At 42.8% G+C, this 11,252-nt stretch overlaps 2 protein-coding genes across 2 annotated transcripts; both read right to left on the bottom strand.

The window, feature by feature from the left end:
* Positions 1-6,241: 6,241 nt before the first annotated feature.
* LOC138869222 (uncharacterized) lies at positions 6,242-9,934 on the bottom strand. Its single transcript, XM_070146823.1, has 5 exons — positions 9,789-9,934; positions 7,525-8,231; positions 7,020-7,377; positions 6,600-6,887; positions 6,242-6,518 (listed from the first exon to the last, which is right to left on the bottom strand). The coding sequence occupies exons 1-5, from the start codon at positions 9,932-9,934 to the stop codon at positions 6,242-6,244; spliced, it is 1,776 nt and encodes a 591-aa protein (XP_070002924.1).
* A 141-nt stretch (positions 9,935-10,075) lies between these two features.
* Positions 10,076-10,672, bottom strand: LOC138869221 (uncharacterized). Its single transcript, XM_070146822.1, has one exon. It carries the CDS (start codon positions 10,670-10,672, stop codon positions 10,076-10,078), a length of 597 nt encoding a protein of 198 aa, XP_070002923.1.
* Between the last annotated feature and the right edge of the window lie 580 nt (positions 10,673-11,252).

Raw genomic sequence — 11,252 nt, 5'->3', positions numbered from 1 at the left:
TCACTGCCTTCCCCAAAGATAATAACGCGTCGGACTCTTTAGGCGCGATTTAATCAAATTATATTCTTAAGTTCGGGTGCACATTTATGTGGCCCAAATTCAAATCTCAACAGAGTTGAAGTGTGTTAACAACTACGGGTGCATTGATTGTGACGTGGTTCGAAATGCATTTTCACGACGTTGCAATTCTATAAAAATAAATGATAATAATAAAAGCGGTTTAAACTTAATAAAAGCATATAAGTCATAACATGTATTTTAAATCAGATATTTAGCCATTATAACAATTTAAGCGACCGTGCTAGAACCACGGGATTCGAGGGTGCCTAACACCTTCCCTCGGGTCAACAGAATTCCTTACTTAGAATTTTTGGTTCGCAGACTTCATTTGGAAAGTCGAATATTTTCCTCGATTTGGGATTCAAGATAAACCGGTGACTTGGGACACCAAAAGCCAAACCTTTCCCAAGTGGCGACTCTGAATTAAATAAATAATCCCATTTCGAATATTGTCACTTAAATTGGAAAAACTCCCTCGCACATCTTAACCCTTCGGGGCCGGACGCGTAAAAAGGAGGTGTGATGGTGGCCTTGATTGTTTTTGATCACTTTATCTTGGCCCAACTCTTTTGGTGAGAACCTCTGCTGCTGGCTAGCTTTTCTGAAGATTGATCTCTCTCCTAAAACCGGGGAACTCAACTTTCCAAAGCTTCACATGACGGTTCACCCATGTGGGGCTTTGGCCCTTTCATCTTATTCTGCATCTATGGGCATTTGACTTCGGATTTCTTTTATTTTCAATAATTTTAACTTCAGAGCATCGACCATCATGGCCAGTCGGGATCGACTTGATGCACCCGCTGAGGCTGGGTACTTTTCTTTGGACTTGGCTTTTATTAAGTAGAACCCTATACAACCAATCTTGCCACATTTTCTTTGTATTAGTTTCGGAACAGAGTTAGACTGAAAGAGATTCATAGAAAAGTAAACAAAGGACAATAAAGTGAATTTAAGGAGAAGTGTCCCTTTCGGGGAGGAAAGAAGGACTTATTTGGAGTGCATGTAGACTTCAATCGACATGACATGCTTCTTGGACTGGATACCTGATCTGCACAACTATCCAACTTCTCATAAACCCATTGTGACCCGTGTTTTAAAACTGAGAAAACTTGCCAGGACTCTGTCAGTACCAATGGTGGTGAGGGATTTCTTCTTTTCGATCATCGACGCCCTTTGCGGGTTTTCGCCGATCGACCTCTATCATTTATCTTCTCACCATCGCCTTATAGTGCACTTTACGAGTTTTCACTAACAAGGCTCTCTCATTTTCAATTTCTCTGCTCACCGTCGACTTATGGTGCCCGCGGGTTTTCACCAGTATGACTCTCTCATTTTATTTCTCTCATCTTGATTGCATCGAATCCAAACAACTGCGTTCTCCGATTTTGAACACCTTTCACCGATTGATTGGAAGGACTTGAACAAGGTTTAGGTAAAAATAATTTGGATTGAATTACAACTTTGGAACCATTCGGGCGGGATCATCTCCGAACCATTATAACATCTGTCTCAGTTTCACTTTTGGGGGGAAATTGGATTTTTGTTTGGTATGATTGAACCCCAGAGAGAGGATGCCTACGTATCCTTTTGGAATCTAGTCGAATGTAGTTCAGGGAAACATTTTGTTTTGTTGTTGTTTTGTTGTCTTTCTTTTTCTTTTCTTTTGTTTTGATGATTTTTTTTACAAACATCTTCAAGTTCCAAAGAGGGTAATGAATGGAAGGTAACCGGCTCAAAGGGTTAGCAAATGATTGGAGTATTTGGGGTAGAGAGAACGAAAGCCTTCGTCATCCCAATCGGGTAATGTTGTTGTTATAGACATAGTACCTTTTGATTGCGCCTGCATTTACAGTTGTTTCGGGGTCATTCCCTTCAATGTCTCCCAGGTATAATGCCCCTTTTAGCAATAATTTTCTGATAATGTATGGTCCTTTCCAGTTATGAGCAAACTTTCCTTTTGCTTCCTAATGATAGGGGAGAATGCGCCTTAAAATGAGTTGACCAACTTCAAAGTTTCTAGGCCGCACTTTCTTGTTGTAGGTACGGGCCATTCTTTGTTGATACAACTGCCCGGGGGGGGGAGACTGCAGTCATTCACTTTATATTGATCAGGGTTAACTGTTCCAGATGGGTTTTGACCCACTCGCTGTCTTCAATTTCAGCTTCAACAATGATCCGAAGAGAAGGGATTTCAACTTCTGCGGGTATTACGGCTTCAGTGCCATAAACCAAATGATACAGGGTTGCTCCGACTGACGTGCGCACAGTAATGCGATATTTCAACAATGCAAACGGCAACTTTTCATACCATTGCCTGGACCTTTGGATCATCTTTCTCAGAATCTTTTTGATGTTCTTGTTTGCTGCTTCGACGACACCATTGGCTTTGGGCCGATAAGGAGTAGAATTTTGATGCGTGATCTTAAACTACTCACATATCTCCCTCATCAAGTGACTATTTAGGTTTGTAGCATTATCTGTAATGATAGTTGCAGGAATACCAAAACAGCAGATGAGATTGGAATGCATTAAGTCTACCACAGCTTTCTTGGTGACAGATTTGAGAGTAATTGCTTCAACCCACTTTGTGAAGTAGTCGATAGAGACTAATATAAATCTATGCCCATTTGAAGCTTTTGGCTCAATCGGCCCAATGACGTCCATTCCCCAGGCAACAAATGGCCAATGTGCTGACATGGGATGCAGTTCTGTAGGTGGTGCATGGATCAAATCACCGTGCACCTGACACTAATGACATTTCCGAACAAAACTGAAGCAATCCTTTTCCATAGTCATCCAATAATAGCCTGCTCGAAGGATCTTCTTTGCCAAAACATACCCATTCATGTGGGGCCCAAAAACTCCTGTATGCACTTTGCACATGATTCTTCCTGCTTCTTTCAGCGTCAACGCATCTTAACAAATTGAGATCTGGAGTCATTTTGTACAAGACCTCGCCACTCAAGAAGAAACCGTTTGTGAGCTGTCTAATGGTCCACTTTTTGTCTTCACTGGCTTGCTCGGGATATTCTTTAGTTTTCAGAAATCTCTTGATATCATGATACCATGGATGAATATTTGGTTCTGCCTCAACCGTATTGCAGTAACCGTGCCTTTCTCGGATTTGGATTTCCAACGGGTCAATGTGGACATTGCCTGGGTATGGCAACATTGAGGCCAAAGTAGTGAGTGCATCAGTCAATTCATTGTGAAAACGAGGAATGTACCTGAACTTAATTGACTTGAACCGCCGACTAAGATCTTCCACATGTTGCCTGTAGGGAATAAGCTTGACATCTCGAGTCTCCCATTCTCCCTAAGCTTGTCGGATAATCAGATTCGAATCTCCCATGATTAACAATTCTTCGACATCTTGGGCGATTTCCATGTTCATACCCATAATGCAGGCTTCATACTCGGTAGTGTTGTTTGTGTAGAAAAACCAAAGCCTGGCTTTGGCTGGATAATGCTGACCAGTGGGTGAGATCAAGATTGCCCCAATTCAAAGACCTTTTGCGTTTACAGCCCAATCGAAGAACATTTTCCAAGCATTGGTGTCTTCTGATGTTATCTCAATTGAATTTACCTCTTCATCCGGAAAGTAAGTACTCAGGGGTTGGTAATCATCATCAACAGGGTTTTCAGCTAGGTGATTAGCTAGAGCCTAGGCCTTTATTGTCGTGCGGGTGACATAGACTATGTCAAATTCAGTAAACAGGATCTGCCATTTTGCTAACCTCCCTGTGGGCATCGGCTTCTAGAATATGTACTTAAGAGGGTCCAACCTGGTAATGAGGTAGGTGGTGTAGGCCAACAAGTAATGTCTAAGCTTCTGAGCGACCCAAGTTAAAGCACAACAAGTTCTTTCCAACTAAGTGTATTTGGCTTCATAACTGGTAAACTTCTTGCTCAGATAGTAGATTGCCTGCTCTCTCTTTCCAGTCACATCATGTTACCCGAGGACACAGCCGAAAGAGTTTTCCAAGACTGTCAGATACAAGAACAGAGGCCTTCCCGGTTCAGGTGGGACCAAGACTGGCGAGTTTGACAAATATTCTTTGATTTTGTCAAAGGCTTCTTGACACTCATCCGTCCATTTAATTACCGCATCTTTCTTCAACAGCTTGAAGATGGGATCACATGTGGAAGTCAACTGAGCAATGAATCGGCTGATGTAATTCAACCTTCCCAGCAGGCTCATAACCTCATTCTTGGTTCTTGGAGGAGGCAAATCTCGAATAGACTTTATCTTTGTTGGGTCAAACTCGATGCCCCTCCGGCTGACTATAAATCCCAAGATCTTTCCAGACAGAACCCCAAATGCACACTTGGCTGAATTTAGCTTCAAATCATATTTACGCAGCCACTCAAAGAATTTTCTCAAGTCCCAAACATGGTCGTCCTGGATTTGATGATCACATCGTCCACATACACCTCTATCTCTTGATGCATCATGTCATGAAAAATGGCAGTCATGGCCCTCATATAAGTTGCCCCGGTGTTCTTCAGACCAAAAGGCATAACTCTGTATCAATAGGTGCCCCAGGGTGTGGTGAAAGTTGTCTTTTCCACATCCTCTTCATCCATCAACACCTGGTGATATCCTGTATAACAATCCACGAAGGACTGTATCTCATGTTTGGCGCAGTTATCAACATGGATGTGGATGTTTGGCAAAGGGAAATTATCCTTGGGACTTGTTTTGTTCAAATCTTTATAGTCCACACACACTCGAGTTTTCCCATCTTTCATTGGCACTGGAACTACATTGGCTAACCATGTGGTGTATCGAACCACTCAGATCACCCCCGCTTTCAACTATTTTGTGGCTTCTTCTTTAATCTTGTCACTGATATCAGTTTTGAACTTTCTTTGCTTTTGTTGGATAGGGGGATAATCGGGGTAGGTTGGTAGCTTGTGAATCACCAAATCGATACTTGTCCTGGCATGTCATCGTATGACCAAGCAAACACATCTTTGAATTCAAACAAAAGTTGGATCAATGCGTCCCGGGTTTTTTCATCTGTGTGAATGCTTATCTTGGTTTCTTTGGCTTCTTCAGAACTACCCAAATTAACCGGCTCAGTATCATTTAAGTTCAGCTTAGGTTTATTCTCAAATTTCAAATTCTTGATTTATTTCCCTAAAAGCCTCTTCTTCATCATATTTTGGTTCTTGGTTCATTACTTCACAATTAGACAGTGTGTTTGGATCTGGACATGAAGTCTGCAAGCATGTCATGTTATTTAAAACCGCATTATTAGAACTGAAAGAAGAAATAAGAAAAAGTAACAAAATCAGAAATAATAGAGAGATGAACGATGAAATATTGATTTCATTTCATTAAATTATCAAGATAACAGGGTTTATATTGGAAATTAAGGACAATAAACTAAAAGAAAACATCTGAGTTACACCCTAAAATAACTCGTGATACAGAAAAGGTGGCAGGACTGGACTACCTGGATTCCCGTCTGACTGGGAAAGGAGTAGCCTTCCAATTCTGCAACTTGGCATTGGGCCCCATATATAGCACCTCAGCTATACTCGTGCCTTCTCCCGGTTGAACCATGTGGGTTTCATAGAGCATCTGTCTCATAGCCCCACAGATTTCTTCAATTTCCTCGGCCGTGAAGGCCTCATATTCCTCTTCCTCATTGTACTTAGGCCTGACAAATGTTCTATAAAGATGCGGAACCGGCTGAGGCAAGACCTAACCATTGTTCTTTCGTTTATCTGCCCATGTTTCATCAGCTGGCGTGGGTTAGAAACCCACCCCAAAGAACTTCTCGCTAGCAGCCAGAGTAATAGGTTCTGTGATTCCTTGCAATGACAGCCCGAGCCCCTTCCCGGGTTTATAACCATGCTTGATCATTTCCTTGGCAACCACAATTAACGCATTTGAGAGAAAGTGTTGAGGACAAGGGTTTCTTTCTTCACATTGGTCTGCGACCACAACCTCGAAAGCTTGATAGACTATATGTTCACTTCCTTCCCTAACTTCAAGACATGGGACTGACGGGTCCCGGTAAATTGACTGCGCATCTTCTCCATGAACTACAATCTCCTGATCTTCATATTCAAATTTTACCATCTGGTGGAGAGTAGAAGGTACAGCCCCTGCTGCGTGAATCCAAGGTCTTCCCAAGAGGAAATTATAGAAAGTATCCATGTCTAGGACCTAAAAGGTCACCTCGAAATCCACCGGACCAATAGTCAGAATCAAATCAATCTCACATATGTTGTCTCTTTTGATACCATCAAAGGCATGCACATAGACATTGTTGGGCCTGATTCTCTTAGTACTGATCTCCATTCTTTGCAGAGTCGAGAGAGGGCAAATATCTACTCCGGAACCACTGTCCAGCATGACCCTTTTCACATAATATCCCTCGCATTTAACTGTCAGATGAAGGGCTTTGTTGTGGGCGGCCCCTTCCGGGGGCAGATCAAACTTGCTGAAAGAAATTTGATTGACTGCAAAAAATCGTTCTGACATCCTTTCCAGTTGTTACATAGTGGTTTTAATGGGAACATACGCTTCATTGAGGGTTTTGATCAACACTTTCTGATGTTTAGTTGAATTCATTAGTAGAGACAACAAAGAGACCTGAGCAGGAGACTTCCGGAGTTGATCAATTATCTCGTAGCTCGCCATTTTCATTTTACTGAAGAACTCTTCTGCTTCTTCAGCACTAACTGGCTTCTTGAGTGGGAAACGCTTCTTCGTGGCTTTATTTACTTCCTCCAGATTGAGGTATTTCTCCGCCGGGTTGGTTTCATTTGCTTCTCCCAGGACTTCTTTTCCTTTGTAGGTTACTACCGCCCTGCTATAATTCTATGGGACAGTAGTAGGATCCGTCATGGGCCTCTGCGGTGCGCGGCCAATAACCACGGGCTCATTCAGCCTTGGTGAAATTACTGGCCCCCGCACCACATAGGTCCCTTTAGGCACATACATTTCAGATCCCTTGTTTAGCTCAAACCTTCTTGGAGGGCTCAATGACATTTGTTCTTTCTTGTTCCCCCAGGGAACATAAAGAACCGCATCTTTTGAGGGCGCTACCCCAGTTTTGGTTTCCACTTTCTTTTCTGTGTTTTGAGGGATGGGTTTACTCTTCTTCTCCCCCTTGTCTTGTTTTACTACAGCCTTTGTCTTCCTTTCAACATCAGTGATTGCAATTATGGCTTTCAAAGCTGGATCGAACTCCTTATCTTTGCAAATCATTCCAATAACCGGTCCGTTATTGTGAGTCGGTAATGGATTGTTGGTCACATTAGGAACGTCTTCGTCCTTTAGCACTATCCGCTTTTGTTCTATGAGATTTTAAATGGCCCTTTTCAGGGTCCAACAGTCATCTGTTTCATGCCCTTCCGCTCTCGAATGGTATGCACATCAAGTATCGGCTCTGTAGGAGGGCGATTCTAGGTTCTGCCTGGTTTGGGGTACGTGCTGCAACAGACCCATCTGGACAAGTTTGGGGAAAAGGCTGGAATATGACTCACCAATGGGCGTGAAGTTTGCCATTCTGGGTGGTTCCCGGGCATGGGCATTGTAGGGAAAGCTGTTCTGTGGAGGTCGGGGGTTATACTGAGCTTGGCGAGGAGGTTGATTTCTGGGAAATGGAGCTCGGTTTTGATTGAGTTGTTGTTGTGGCCTAACGTAGGGCTGGGCATTCATTACTGCGTATGGCCGAGGAACCATAGCATAGGCCACATCCTGATGGGGATAGCAATGTTGTGGGGTTCTTGCAGGGAAGTAAGGTCTGGGTAGACGGGGTTTTCTTACACTTGAAATTGCCATTGCCACTTCTTCCTTCTTCTTTCGGTTCGCTACACCTCCAGACCCGCCTTGAATTGCTTGGGAGGTAGCCCTTATAGCAGATTGACTCAATATTCGCCCTGTTTTTAAACCATTCTCGACCATTTCACCAATTTTGATGGTCTCGGCAAACGGTTTCCCCATCGCAAACATCATATTCTGATAATAATCAGTATTTTGGGCTTGAAGAAAAACACTAACCATCTCTGTTTCATCCATTGGAGGCTTGACTCTGGCCGCTTGTTCGCGCCATTTGACAGCATACTCTCGGAAGCTTTCTGAGGACTTCTTCTTAAGATTTGACAACAAATTCTTGTCAGGGTCTATGTCGATGTTATACTGAAACGGCCTGACAAATTCCAAGCCAGGTCATCCCAGATATGCCAATGAGATATATCCCGATCCATGTACCATTCAGAAGCAATGCCGACCAGGATCTCCCCAAAATAAGCCATGAGAAGCTCCTTTTTTCCACCTGCTCCTCGCAATTGGTTGTAGTACCTCTTGAGGTGGGCTATGGGATCCCTATACCCGTTATACTTTTCAAACTTTGGGGTTTTGAAACCCAAGGGTAAGTGCACGTGTGGGAACATACATAGATCATTGTAGAACACGCTCTTTTGCCCGCTCAAACCTTGTATATTTTTTAGACTCTTCTCCACGCTCCTCATCTTTTTGGTAATCTTCTCTTGTTTAGGGTTTTTTATGGTTTTCTCCTACCCCGCGGTAAACTCATACCGGGGCGGCTGAAGGTAAGCATTGGTAGTAAACTGGGTTGGTTCTATTGGGAAAGATGGTGCTTGAAAGGTAAAGGATGATGGATCAAAGCTAGGCCTGAGCAGAGTGGGTTGTGCCGTAGCCGAACAGGGTGGCGTAGTGAATATGTTTGAGGCCACACCTAAAGTTAACACCTGGGGGCGAGCCTCAGAAGGTGTTCCAGCAAAGTGGGCTGAGATGGTAGGATATCCCAATGGGGTATTTGGATAATTTATGGGGATGTTGGAAGTCCCACTTTCCCTGGGAAATAACTCAGGGAATCCAGGTATCGCATTCAGTGGTTCCCTATTGTTGGCCTAGGAATCCCACATTTCCATCATGCAGAGATGCAGAATTCTGTTTTCCTCAGCAGTTGCTGACTCGGAAGTTGGGATGGCCAAGATCGGACTATCCTCCGGAATGGGAACTATTGGCAGATGACTTTCCGAAGACATTTCAACACTTCCTTTTGACCTTGTGAAGTATGGATGTGAAGCCAGATTACCACAAAACCAACCACCTTAATATAGAACCTGTACTTAACAGTAGACAACAAACTGGTCAGTTTGATGCAATTAACACATAGGTAGTCGCACATTGGGGTATGATGCACCTATACAGTTAAGTGTGTTTCTACATGTTTCGCAACGGTTGCGTGTTTCATCCCGGCTCTTGCTTATTTCCCCAATTTTCTTTTCTTTCCACTTTGGCTCTTTGTGCTTTTCCTCTTATTCCTGTTTTCCTCTCTTTTTTCTTTCCTCTCTTTTCTTGTTTTTTTTTTCGTTTTTCTTTTGTTTTTTCTTTGGCTCTTTTTTTTCTTTTTGGTTTTTCTTTCGGTTCTTTCCTTCCACATTCCTCTTTTATTTGAGTTATTTACAAAAATCATGACCGGATCCGATGAGGATTGCCTATGTATCACGACGCTGCGTGAATCAGATCATTACGTAGTTCAAGAAATAAGTACGAAAAATAAGGAAACAATTTTTTTTTGGAAATTTTCAATTTTCATTAATAAAACTCCTAAACTTTTATATTATAAAAGACTCCAATATACTCATTTCTTGGAATTTTAAAAACTACAAACAGACTCAAAACAATATTTTAAACTAAAAATTGAGATACTGACTCGATAAATGAAAATCAAGAGTACATAAGTGCTTTTACTCCTGGGGCCCGTGGGATATCATTCGGTCTTGCCACGGGCCTATGTGCAAGATCCCCTTGAAGACGCTCCAGATCACTCATTATTTGGCGAGCAAATGTTATTACTGCACCAAAGAAAGTGGTTCGAGTCATGTCTTCACATTCGTGGCATTTCATGACTATGTAATCAGCAATTGCTCTAACCCTCTCCCAGATAATACCCTTTTCTTGGAGCAAACGCCCGATTTGCTGAGTCCTAGCTTCTAGCACTTGAGTGTCATGATGATTTTGACTCTACAGCTGTTGCATATCTTCCTCCAGTTGGGACATCAATGCATAGTAATGTTTCCTTTCGGCTTTAAAGTTCTTAGCTTGTTTGGATATCTCATTTTCGAGGGTAGTGAGCTTTCTCTTCAAATCTGTGACTGTTCCCTCATATTTTCTTTTCAACTGCCGCACAAACTCCGCTCGTCCTTCTGCATTCTTTATTAATTGTGCTCGGGCTCTTGCTAGACTATCTTCAGATTTTTCCAAGTCATCTTGGAACTCGATTACTTTCTTTCTAAGACCACTTATAAGCCTTTCAGCTGCTCGACTTCTCTCATAGTTTACATCAGTTGTTTTCATCTTTTGGATCTGAGCTCTAAGGGCTTTATTTTCTTGAACCAGCTTCTTCTTTTCCCCTTCATCGGTAGAATCTTGGACACTATTGTCAAATTTGAGGTCCCTGATTTGTCCCTCCAATTTACTTATCTTGGCCCTATAGCTTGCCTCTTTCGCCAGCCAGCCCCATTGCTCCTGCGAATCGTCAGTGAATTGCTGGACGTGGGGTCTTTTAGCATGCCTTTCACGCTCTCGAGGGATTTGAAACCTCTTACCAAACCACTTCATGTAATTAGGGTCTAACTCGCCTTTAGATAGATCCTGCAGTAGAGTCTTTGGTTCTAGTAATCTGTACTCATTCCAAATCTGACGAATATTTCCTTCTGGGAATACAGCTTTTGGACCCAACTCTATGACTTGTCGCTCAAATCTTTGTCATGGGGAATAGTTTAAAACCTGCCCAATTGGCGCAACACCCTGTGAGGAGCATATAGCTGAACGCTCCGGAGACCCATTAGGAGAAGATAGCACACCTCGGCTGACATGTATATGACTTCAGTGACAGGGAGCCATCCGAAAGTCCACTCAATTTTGTCCGAAGTTAAAGAACTCAAGTGCGCAAACCAAGCCTCTGTACCTTCTGGAAATTCAACACCCGCCACTCGGTTTACGTGCTCTTCGATGCAATTCAGCCCAGTCATGCCGTAGTTCATATACCCCACACGGTGACAAAGATGTTCTTGTATCCAAAGTTGTTTTAGCAGGTTGCAACCCTAGAAGAATCTTCCCCATTCTCGGCATATGGTTAAGGATCAGTAAATCTCAGCTAAGATCATTGGAACAAGAGTGCCATTAGCTCTCTTAATCA

The sequence above is a fragment of the Nicotiana sylvestris genome, chromosome 5, assembly GCF_000393655.2.
Source record: "Nicotiana sylvestris chromosome 5, ASM39365v2, whole genome shotgun sequence".
NCBI classification, from domain to species: Eukaryota; Viridiplantae; Streptophyta; class Magnoliopsida; order Solanales; family Solanaceae; genus Nicotiana; species Nicotiana sylvestris.
The sequence above is the reverse complement of the archived record's forward strand: the minus strand, read 5'-3'. Positions and strand labels throughout refer to the sequence as shown.